The sequence below is a fragment of the Eutrigla gurnardus genome (assembly GCF_963514095.1).
Source record: "Eutrigla gurnardus genome assembly, chromosome: 16".
Classification (NCBI taxonomy): Eukaryota; Metazoa; Chordata; class Actinopteri; order Perciformes; family Triglidae; genus Eutrigla; species Eutrigla gurnardus.
This window is the reverse complement of record NC_139927.1, coordinates 4,180,283-4,192,505: the sequence shown is the minus strand read 5'-3', so window position 1 is coordinate 4,192,505 and position 12,223 is coordinate 4,180,283. Positions and strand designations below refer to the sequence as shown.

Below are 12,223 nucleotides of genomic sequence, written 5' to 3'. Positions count from 1 at the left end.
TGATATCCATCAGTTTGAGCCAGCGATTCCTCGTCTTCTCATCAGACGGGAACCAAAAGCATGAACAGCCGTACCTGCTGGAACATTCAGGAACGTCTTGGTTTCAGTCACATGTCGTGTTTCATTGTGTTTCCTCTACAGCCTTAAACTGATCAAGTGCACAATAAACGGTCAAACTCTTGATGTGAAACATTTTAATTTAAATCCACAAACAACATATTTCTAATTCAGGGCATATAACGACCAGCAAATAATTATATTATCTGCATTGATACCCATACAGTTGTTACCATCTCAGAGGACCCATGGGAGTCTAGCAGCCGTCCCTAGTATCTCCATCCAGAAGCATACGTACTGATGGCGGTCGGACCGGAGGCTCCGGCGTTTAGCCGTGATAGAAAATATCATCCGATACTCGGTTTGAATTCTGAACTCATTTTGTTTCAGACTCTCTAAGAACGAACATCTTTGATTTATTAAGATATTTGCTATTTTTTTCCCCATTTGTACACAAACTCACTTATGCTAAAATGTCCCTGAACAGTTTTCTTTTTTACATGCAAATGATTATTATTTTTTCAAGCATTTTCTTCGTGAAGTGAGTGCCTTCAATCAAGGGAATAAACATAAGAAGAACAGTGGAAATCAAATGATTGCACGCGTTATGAATCAACGTTCTCTCCAACGAGTGTTCCGCCTGTTACCGGCCCGCTCCGTTTTATTTCCCGCGGCTTTTTCCAAAACACAATATTTCCTTGACTTCACCTCCTTGAGTTAAACTCGATGTTCTCACCAGGGAGTCGGGTTGTTACTGTTGCCGGCGCTGTCAGACCGACGCTCCCTTCCCCCGGAGGAACCTGCCTTCTTTACCACGCCGGCACATATTCACCACGCAGGTGTTCTTCAGCAGGAATCCCCGTCGTCGACCTTGACCTCGACCTCGGGGGGGGGGGGGGGGAGATAAGAGAGTACGGGAAGTCACAGCGGTGTACGCCGTGTCTCTCAGATACCCGTGTGGGGATTCAAACCAGCAAGTTTTCCTTCCCGCTGTCAGGAGGCGAAGCGTAAAGCTCTAACGGGGTTCACACTCGCATCCTCTAAAACGTAACGAGGAGTTTTAATGAAGGCGTTTCTTTAAGTCTTGACTTCCTTCTTGGCTAAATCTCTTCTTTCTGCTCAGATTTTCTGATTGTTTTGTGTAAATGTTCATACATTTTACTTTTTATTCACCCTCTGGATGGATACTCTCCTGACCTGTGGTTTGGGGTGGGGGTGGGGGGGTCAACCACCTTGCTCAAGGGCTCCTCGCTGCAGCACTGATGTAAAAGGAGAGGGCCGACCTAAATTTGGCGCCTTTTTGTTTTTCGTGCTTCGAGGATGGGTCAAGATCCGACCCGACCTCCCCGGAGCATCGCTATGGTAATGACGGGGGAAGAGCGCAGTCGGGAAAAACACAAGACATGCGGGGCGTCTCCATGGCGACTGATAGGATGTCATGATCCCTGCTGGCGGCGAACCCTCCTCTGTAGCCGAGGATGCCGACGGGCTCGCAAAGTCCTCACCAAGTAGTAAATCACTCGCCGCTGCTCTCGCCGCTCGTCCACCTCGTCTCCCGGTTTAATTCCCCCTCCAGTCCCTTTTGTTTCCACTCGCCCGTTGCCGCCCCGTCTCCGTTATCGATGTTTCTATCTCTCTTGATCTCTCCTGCAGCCCCGGCCGTGCTCTCTAAGCCGGCGGCGTTGAAAGAGATGGATGCCCACTGCCCCTCGCTAATCTCCGCCGCAGCCATTTAGATAGTTAAGTCACTATTCTTGCGATTGCCTCGTGAAACACACACACACACACAAACACACAAATATGAACTCACGCTTGTCCTCGTAGTTACAGCAGAACGTGTCAGGTTTTGTGTGTGTGTGTGTGTTTGTGTGTTTGTTTTGATGCCGTTGTTGGTTTTGATTTAGAGAACAGAGAAATCTGCAAAAAGGATGCAGCGCGGAGAGAAAGGCGACAGCTGCCATGGGCCACAGAGACTACACACACACACACACACACACACACACACACACACACATACATACATGCACATACATACATAAACACGCTGCGTGATTGGCAGCTGGAAGTCTGCCTCGCCGTGTGGAAGAGAAGCGTTGGATGGGAACGCCGCGGGGTTTCCAGCTCCGTGTCTTGCCGATGTGATAATGTGGCGTTTTGTTGAAAAGTGTTTTAATTAACCGAGCGGCGTGCCGTTGGTTGCACGGCGGCGAGCGGCGCCTCTCTGTCCCTCGGGCTAGTCACATGGCTTGGATACTGAGGACTCGGAACGCTGGCAGGGTGCGACTCACCTGGTCAGTGCAGCGTTTCTAACCCTGCAGTCATTGGACGGCCCCCATGCTGCTTCCATCACGCCAACAGGAAAACAAACGCAGCCGGAGTGTTGGATGTGCAGGAAACCAGCAGCTTGGAATGCCATGCGTCATGTCCAATCCCTGAAAACACACACACACACACATACGTTTTACTTATACACTAAGTTTGCTGTCACCGGTGCAGCTCTATGCAATATTTCTTCTCTCTTGGCCTCATCTCCTTTTTTTTATGTCTTATCCTCGCTGTCTACACTTTATCCCCCTTACTTTTTTCTTTTTCATTATCCGCTTTGAATGATTTGGCCTTTTCTTCGCCTGCTTTCTCACAGAGGAGATGATCAGGATGTCTGTCTCGGGCAAAAATGAGGCAGTGTGTTCATGTCTGCAGCGCCAGTGTTTCATCCGTCGAGGTGTTGAGATTAAAAATCTCTCCCCATCGTCTCCTCCTCCCACCTGTGGGGGAAATCCTAATAGGCGGATGTGATAAGGAAATGTGAGGCGCCTGGATTTCAGATTAGCGTCGCTCAGAATCGCTCAGCTCTTGTTTACGTGAGCGTTGTCTTTTTTTTTAAAATGATTTTGGCTAATTGTCCCCGTTGCTCTGGGAACCACCAAGCTGCTGACTTGCTGAGTGGACTTACAACATATAGGGGACGCTGTCTCATGATGATGACAGGTGGCCTTCTTCTTCTGATTCCTCTGATTCTTCTTCTGATTCTCCTGATTCTTCTTCTTCTGATTCTTCTTCTGATTCTTCTTCTGATTCTTCTTCTATTTCTTCTTCTACTTCTTCTATTTCTGATTCTTCTTCTGATTCTTCTTCTTATTCTTCTGATTCTTCTGATTCTTCTGATTCTTCTTCTACTTTTTCTACTTCTTCTTCTCTTTCTGCGTCTTGTTCTTCCTCCTCCTCCTCCTCCTCCTCCAGCATCTTCTGGCTCCGTTGGTGTTTATTTGATGTCAGAATGCTTCCCCGTTGTCCCATAGCAACGACGACTGTTTAAGTAACACCAGCCTTCTAATCATCCGCTAAAATGGAAGCTATTTACGATCTTAATGGTGCCTAAGCTGGCGGCTTTGTTTGAGACGTGTTTTTTTTTCAAATTTATTTATTTTTTTATGATCCACTGCTGACTGCGGCGCCGCGTCTCTGGATTCCACTCAGACCACTAATGAGGTGTAGGAATTGTAGCAAAGTACTAATTCCCCTCAAACCGCTGGGATTAATTGGACCTGCTAATGCTAAGAATCAATCCCAACGACGGGGGGCTCGTTGGTTTCCATGCCAGCAGGAAGCTGCATTCATCTCTGCTGCTCATCCCTGAAGATGGCTTCGTGTTTTCTCTCTATGCAACACACACACACATGCACAAACACACACACACACACACGCACATAAACCCCATTTGAGCTCATGAGATAGATGGGGGGGAAACTCTATTTTTTCCTTTCCTGTGTTGCCTTTCCTCCAGCTTTCACTTTATTTTCCTCCCGGTTTTCCCCCCACACCTTCCTCTGCAACATCAATTAGGTTTCTCCGTATCTCGTCCGTAAAGGGGGGGGGGCTTAAAATACCGAGGAAGGCGGCTCTTTTTCAGTTAGCTTCATCAATCAATACCAGCTGGAAATAAAATAATTTATTGCCTGTTCTCCGCACATCGCAGGTTTACGATGTTTTAGCGCCCATGTTGCCTAACTAATGTTTGTTTGTGTAGGTGTGTGTGTGTGTAGGTGTGTGTGTGTGTGTAAGTGTGTGTGTGAAGGCGTACACCATCCACAACTGAGACTAACATCTTCATCATGGAGGAGATCTTTTTTTAAAAAGCCTGAGACTTTGGCTCCGGGCTATTCCAACGGTCTCTCCCATTATTTAAATATGAGGATGAATACCGTTTGTTGTTCCTGGAGGAACTGTCAGCACATTTACCGGTCCGCCCATGCATCGGCGTGCCTGAGACAGTGTGTGTGTGTGTGTGTGTGTGTGTGTGTGTGTGTGTGTGTGTGTTGGCGGTAAGTGGCTGCACGCCTCTCCCATCGGACCGCTCATTTACCGCAATATCTGGTCCCCGGCGTGAGTTACAGCATCCGTCCGTCTGATGGACGAGTTGATCATTAGCCGTGTAGCAGGTGTGTGTGTGTGTGTGTGTGTGTGTGTGTGTGTGTGTGTGTGTGTGTGTGTGTGTGTGTGTGTGTGTGTGTGTGTGTGTGTGTGTGTGTGTGTGTGTGTGTGTGTGTGTGTTCGGGTCAATACAAGTAAACGCTACTAGGTTGGATCTTTAGAGGCGGGATTAAAACAGCAAAGCGAAGCCAACCTGCTGCACTCGCATCCACACCCTCCTCTCTATTTCAGGATGCACACACACACACACACACACACACACACATACTGCTGTTTTATCACATTTGCACACACACACACACAGCGGCCCGCTGTCTCTCGCGTCAGTCCATCTGTTAAGCGCCATCTTTCGTCACGTCTATCTGCGTCTCCCTGCGTATTCCCACATGGCTTTGTTAACACACACACACACACACTCCGACATGCTACGTGCCGCCTCGGAGTGACAGATGCTGCTCTTCGGGGTGTGTGTGTGTGTGTGTGTGTGTGTGTGTGTGTGTGTGTGTGTGTGTGTGTGTGTGTGTGTGTGTGTGTGTGTGTGTGTGTGTGTGTGTGTGTGTGTGTGTGTGTTTGTGTGTGTGTGTGTGTGCGTCTCACGTTCCCCACCTGCCAGACAACTTTTTTTTAACTTTATTTTGGCTAATGGCCGCTCCGTTGCTCTGGGAACCACCGAGCTGCTGACGTGCTGCGTGGACTTACAAGGTACAGGGGACACGCTGGCCGTCTCCATGGCGACGCCGACGGGGTCATGACGATGACAGGTGGCCTTGTGCACATTGGCGTGTCTCCTTCTTCTACATCTTCGTCTTCTTTGTCTTCTTCCTCTTCCTCATCTTCTTCTTTATCTTCGTCTTCTTCCTCTTCCTCATCTTCTACTTCTTCTTCGTCCTCTTCATCTTCTTCTTCCTCTTCATCTTCCTCGTCTTCTTCTTCTTCTTCTACATCTTTCTCGTCTTCTTCGTCTTCTTCCTCTTCCTCGTGCCTTGGCTGCACATGCTTCAGATCAGATGCTGTGAGAGAATAGCCGTTTCTTTTTTTGGAATGGGCGTCCAACACACACACACACACACACACACACACACACACCCTCCTCTGCAGAGGCGTCTTAGCTCCTGACGTGACTGACAACACAATAGATATTGCAGTCAGTCAGCTCATTAGGTTTGATTGCTGACGTGAAGTTTCTCACTTACTTCTTCCCTCCTCGTCTCCTCTGCTCGGAAACTGCAGCTTTGTGTTGTTTTTTTTTGTCACTATTTGCGCTTCCAGAGGATTAGTGATTTCAATCATGTTTAGATTCTCATCTCTGCAAAAATAAAAAAAAAAGCGCGGTTCTCAGTCTCCAGCTATTTAAGTAGGAGTCAGAAACAGCTCGGGGAAAGTGTGATTCCTTCAGGTACGGTTATTAACATGCTGATAGGATTGCGGCGGCTGAAGAGCCTCTTTAATTGCTGCAGGGATACGACTGGAACGCCGTCATTAGTTTCTTATGGAACAGAAAAAAACAGAGGTTACATTCCAGCAAGGCAGCAAAGGTTATCGTCTCTCCTCCTGAAAGGCCGGCTTTTTTGGTCCGTGAAGTGACGGCGACTGCATCGGAAAGAAGGAAAGAAAAAAAACCCCCAGCACAAATCTTTATTGGCACCTTCTCCCTGGAGCGCCGAGCAGAGTGTCATTGTAGATGTGATGTATTTAAGTGTTTATCTTGTCTGGCAGGGGCCACAGGTGTGTCGGGTGTTTTCCACAGGCAACCTTTCTTTTTTTATCGCCTCCTCCTCTCGCTCTCAGCCTCGAGGTGACACACACACTCTCACTCACACACTCTCTCACACACACACACACACACACACACACACACACTCACACACACACACACAAACTCTCAAGGACTTGCAGAAACACTTCTTTTTAAAGCGCCTGAAATTAGGAGATTAAATCCGATTCTGTTCCCCTGATGAGCGTCATGTTGCCATAGCGACACCGGGTCCCGGCCTCCCGTTACAGGAATCGCCACGACGACGGGAATCCACTCAGAGAGGATTGTTGAGCGTAGTAAAAACCGTTGAGCCAAGATTCCCAGAATGCCACTGGGGTGAGTTGAGATGCTCACAGATGGACGAGGTGTATTTTTAGGAGTACATGTAGTAACGATTAACACGCGGGTGTACTTACACCGTGTACTTTAATAAGGGGGGCATTGCAGGCATTATAAATCCTCTCCATCATTGGCATGTGTTATCCATAAACACCTTATAAATAACTTAAGCTCTACATACTGAGGCTACTAAACCGATGTTAACCTCTAATTATTATAGCCTAATAAACTTTTCTCTACATATTTGTATACATTTCTTAATTTGCCCTCCTAAGATTTTATCGACTTTTTTCTTTTATTAGAAATAGGAAATATAGGACGGGAAAAGGGAGGTGGTGGAATAATAATTTGGTGCATTATTTCACTTTCTTTAATTTTTTTAATAGGTAAAGATTTTATTTTGAAAATGTCAAAGATGGTGTCATGAGCTTACTTTCACTACTGTGTTGTAAAGAAACCAGAAAATATTCATATTTAAGACGCTGGAATCAGAAAAAAAAGATTCTCAAAATAGTTCAATTAAAGAGTTAATTGGCTTATCCACCACCATATCTTTTATTCTGAACATCTCTATTGTAAATGTACTTTAATTAGTTTCCCTGTACTGTAAAGTGCCGGCGTGTTGAAGGTTATCCGTTATTCCTCCTTGAATAGCTTCTCCGCTCTAATGGATCCGTCGTTCCTGGACGTCTATGAGTCGAGTTAGCGGTGAATCACCAGACTGTCTAGACAGGGAAACTCATCGGGGGGGGGCCACTTCACCCCAAGAACAGGGATTGGTTAAAGTTTGTCAATGCAAATGGAAAACTCTCAATTCTGACTTTTAACGCGGAGATAACGGCTCTTTTGTTCTCGCTGTTTTGATGTTCGGGCGTTTTTCGGGCGATAAGAGAATATGACCTTGTTGCTTTCAGTCTCTCTCTCTCTCAAAGATAATACTGTTTGCCCATAAAGTTTGAATATTTAGTTTTCGGACATGCTGATTACATTATGTTCATAATTACCCAGGTGGAATTAATTCATGCATTAGATTTGTTTGCTCAGATATTTGCAAATTAATCCAACTTCATTTTACACTACGTTCCCTGTTCAAGCCTTTTTCTTGTTGTTTGTGTTTATGAGGTTGTTTTTATTTTAAAAAAGTGGATGCTGTGTAACAAGGTCACCGCGGAGAGAGCGGGAAAGCGTGAGAGTGTCGTCCCGAAGCCTTTTAGTAGCCGCCGCCGCCGCCTCGGCATCAGCTCGCTGTATTTGGACTCCATATGATGAGAGGAATAAATGAAGGCAGGGGGATGGAGAGGGAAAGAAAAGGGCAGCGCAACAACAACAGTAGACGGACACAAAAGCAAAGAAAGGAGTGAGTGGTGTAGCGGCGGTGCGTTTAATGGACGGTCACGGCGGCTAAAGATGCAGAAGGGCCGGCGCCGCGGATCGCTCCCATCAAAGCTTTCATTCTTCCAACAGACTTCTCAAACACTTCCACCACTCGTAGTAGTACGCTGCAGTACAGAACATGTGTGTTACTCATTACATCCTGCACACACACACACACACACACACACACAGAAACTGGCGTTTCAAGGCTCCTCTGTGAGGCGAGAGGCAGCGTGAGTGAAGAATAAAGACCTATCATCTGCTGTCATTCTCCTAACGGGGGGGATTTGGCATGGAGGGGGGGGGGACTCGAACCTGAGCTTTCAGGGTTGTTATTTATTTATTTCATCCGTTATCAAGGGGGGCTCGTGAGGCGGACTACAAGGGCGCCGTGAACCCCCCCCTCCTGTGATGGATTTCACTTCTCAGATCCTGCGCCGCTTTTGATTTATGACATAATATAGAGCGATACGCTGCTCACGCTACACAATGGCCCCCGCCACTGATGTAATTCCAGCTCGCCGTCAGCTGCTTGAAAGGGAGGGAGAACCCCCTCCAACGCCGCCTCCGAGGGCCGATCTGATTGAATTAACCAGCCCATTACATGTATGAGATGAGGAGGGGGGGGGGGGGGTCACCATATCGCCGGAGCGATCGCCTGTTTGGGCCTCACTCTCTCACCGTTGATGCCTCGGTGACACATTTAGCTCCTCACGGCGTCGGCGCTGATGGTGTTTTTTTATAGACCTGCTTAGCGGCGCTCGTTTTCTCTCGCTCTTGTCGCAGCCTCCCGTTAATGACGGGGAGAACAGGAATTAGAGGCAACAAATGAGCCGCGGTGTGTCGGTGTCAGTCAGGTGCGCTGGGAACAGATGCTGTCGGCGTTTGCACCTCCGTGTCAACATCCCTGTTTCCTTCAGCTCTGTGTGTCTCTGCACTCATTTTTAATGCCGCCTCACCTAAAAGCTCCGTTCCCTCCCCGCTGCAGGCCTGCCCCCGTTGTTCCCTCTGAGAGGAAGAGGAAGTGATGTCACGCCACCACCACCGCTTTGAGAGGGACTACCGGGGACCCTGGGAGCGCAGAGACATCCGTCCCTCGGGCCTCCACAACGGCGGGGCCAATCACAGCTGTGCCTCCGCCGTCGTCAATGGCAACAACCGTCCGGGGCTCCTCCCCCTCCCCGTCATCCCGTCGCTCCTCCCAACCCCGGTGACGGTCGCCGTGACGTCGTCGAGTGGCGACATCGCCGTCAAGCGGGGCATCACCGCGGCGGGATCGGCCGCCACGGCGTCTGCCAAGGTAAGACGCCATGACACCTTCTCTGGAACTTTCTCTCTCTGTCAACTTCTTAATCTCCAACTTTCCCCCATGCTTCTGAGGCTCTCTCTCTCTCTCTCTCTCTCTGAATGTAGTTGGGACTGTCCAACTCACTGCTTGTCTTCATGGTTCAACTGTCTCAGCTCTACAAGCCCTTTCTCTCTCTCTCTCTCTCTCTCTGTCTCTCGCCCCATCCTGCTGCTTTCTCTGCACTCCCCTCCTGTCCAATACCCCCCCCCCCCCCCCCCCCCCTCTTTTCTTCGCCAAACCATTTTCCTTCCATCTTCATTTTCCTCTGCCTGCCAAACGCCGTTTCGCCTCCTCGGTAATTTCCCTCCTTTCATTATGGAAATGACCTCCGACAGCCGGCTGTCCGAAGTGATGAGCTGGAGGTGAAGCTTTTCTTCTTAACAAGCAAACAAACAGGAGCGCATCGTTACAAGTAAGCACTGACTGATGTGTCAGATTAACACAAAAAAACACGACGTAAAGATTATTCCCGTTTCGGCTGCACATCTCTTCCTTTCTTTAGTTGTTGTTAGAAATGAACTGGTAATGAGACACAAGGGCTTATTTGTATACATTCTTTAATATGTCGTGTTTCTTATGCAGAATAAGAAAAACGTCTCGGTGGTTCGAGAGCCGTGGAGTTTGTTCTCCGCCCCCTCGCCCGGGGATTTGCTATAGCTGGCTGTCAGCAGTGTGTGAAGAGAGAGAGAGCGATAGAGAGAGATAGAGGGGCCTTCACCCAAAAAAAAAAAAAAAAAAGGAGGCATTTCAGCCTCTCCCCTGCCTCCGCTTCCATGGATACCATTCATCTTCTCGACACTGCTCCACACTATCAGATCATTTTGCTTTAATTTGAACTTCAGCGGATCCATCTGGGCTTCTTCTTTTTGTTCCTCGGGGCTTCTTTTCTCTGTGTTTTTTTTCTCTCTGTGGGGCCCGCCACTGTAAAGGCAAGAGGTAAACAATGCGCTGGTTAATTTAGCCCCTCACATCATGAGATACCCACGCTGAATGCACTGACCACACGGTAAATCTGCTCTGGCACCGCGTCGGCGGCCCTTTCCCTTTTTGTGCCGGTGAATAATTACATACATCCACGACAAAGTCTCGCTGTCTCCCATTGTCGCCGGCTCAATGCCTCGCCGTCGCACGCCGTTCACTTGAAAACGTATGTGCGCGTGCAACATAATGCAGATCCACCCCTCGATGCCACTCGTTGTTCAGGGATTTACCTTTTCTTTCTACTTTGACAGCCCTTTGTGAGGCTGGGGCGACAGAGACCGGCTTTAAAAAGGGAAATACCCGGAGTCTGGGCCTCCAGGGGCCGGCCCATCCTATCATAGGAGGCTGTCTTTCTTGTCTTCTCTCTTCTCCGAAGCCGTCTGCTGTCCTCACTTGCTCTCGCTCTCGCGCTCTTCTTCTGTCATCTTCGATCAAAGCTATTGGGAGTCACAAAGAGTCGGGATGGACGGATGCGGTCCCCGTGTCTCGGCTCGCTCCACGGCTACACTAAAAACCTGACAGGCCGTTATTGATCTCCACCGTTCGGAGACTCTGGCTTTATGAAAACCCGGCGGCCTCGAGTGGGGACGCGGTCCAATGGCAAGACATGAAGAAGAGTGTGTGTGTGTCTGTGTGTGTGTGTGTGTGTGTGTGTGTGTGTGTGTGTGTGTGATGCCCCAGCTAATATAACTGATGAGTATGACTCATAAAACCTAAAAAGGAAAAACTTACTGGGACATCGAACACCTGTGTTGTTTTAAGCTTTGGTGTTTTTTTCTGTGGTTATAAATAATCTTTCTTCGTGTGGTTTGCTTCAGCTTTAATGATCAAGTTAAGTGTTTCTGTGTGTGTGTGTGTGTGTGTGTGTGTGTGTGTGTGTGTGTGTTTTAAAAAAAGTACCATCTGGTCACATTGTCCACCCTGATGTAAAGCTAGCCGCATGGAACGGTGGGCCGTAGTTAATTTAGAGTGCTGCTTTTTTTTTTGCGATCTCCTGGAGGGCCGTTCATTAATTTTTATGTATTTATGTGCGGTCGTTACGGATGCATAATCACCGCACGCTCTAAATCCATGTCGGCGTTAACCGCGACTCTTTTCCTGCAGATGAACGTCTCAGTGTCACTTTGAGGGCCGTTAGCGCCGCGATACGCCGTTAAGATCCGAGGCGCACCACGCCGTTTATCGAAGTTTACGAGCTCATGATTAAACGGACTTCTTTCAGACGCAATCTTACTGCTGTTTTAATATTAAAAGTGCGAAATCTGAGATTGGAAGAATTTTGGTTACCACACGGCGACGCTCTTTTGGCGCTAACAGCGCTAACGGTTAGCGAACTGCAGCAAACGTGCTAACAGAGCTAGCGCCGCTTACCTGAACCAGAGGGTGGGTGCTACACCATATGAGAGCGTGCACGAGAAGCTGAGATAACAACGCACACAGAGGGACTTTGCTCTCTGCTGAGATGCTCTCACTCCTCTATATTTTTACATAGCAAACTGATATTTGGTGCGATATTAATGCTCTGAATGTTGAATATTGGCCCTTAAATCATAGACGTGCAACATGAGGACTCAAAAGCGTCTCGGCAGTGTTTTCACCCTTTTGTATAAAAGAATCTCTACCTTTCAGACAACGTTTAGACTCGCTTTGATACCTTTGCTCTTGAAGTAGCATTCGTCTAATCGGTGTCATCTAAAGAGCAAGCGCTGTTATTGTGTTGACTTGTGATCATGATTGTAGAATTAGACTTTTAAAAGGTTTTGTGAAGGCTCAATGCTGAGGTAAATGTTTGCCCATTATTGTTACGGCCGGTTAGAAAAAGGATTTTGTAGGGTTTAAACGTGGGCCAAAGCCGGAGTTTGTATCTATTATTACTCCAAAAAGTATCTTCCCACAGATAGCCGGCTGGAACATGTGGATTTCCCTGCGTGGTCTAA

At 47.9% G+C, this 12,223-nt stretch overlaps 1 protein-coding gene across 2 annotated transcripts in view; it reads left to right on the top strand.

Annotated features, from left to right (window-relative positions):
* klhl29 (kelch like family member 29) overlaps positions 1-12,223 on the top strand; it is a 193,622-nt gene that overhangs the window by 52,932 nt on the left and 128,467 nt on the right. For both annotated transcript variants that reach the window (XM_084030725.1, XM_084030726.1), the window contains exon 3: positions 8,946-9,257. In XM_084030725.1, coding sequence (XP_083886851.1) covers positions 8,985-9,257 — 273 coding nt within the window. In that variant the 5' untranslated portion in view covers positions 8,946-8,984. The remainder of the gene's footprint in view (positions 1-8,945; positions 9,258-12,223) is intronic.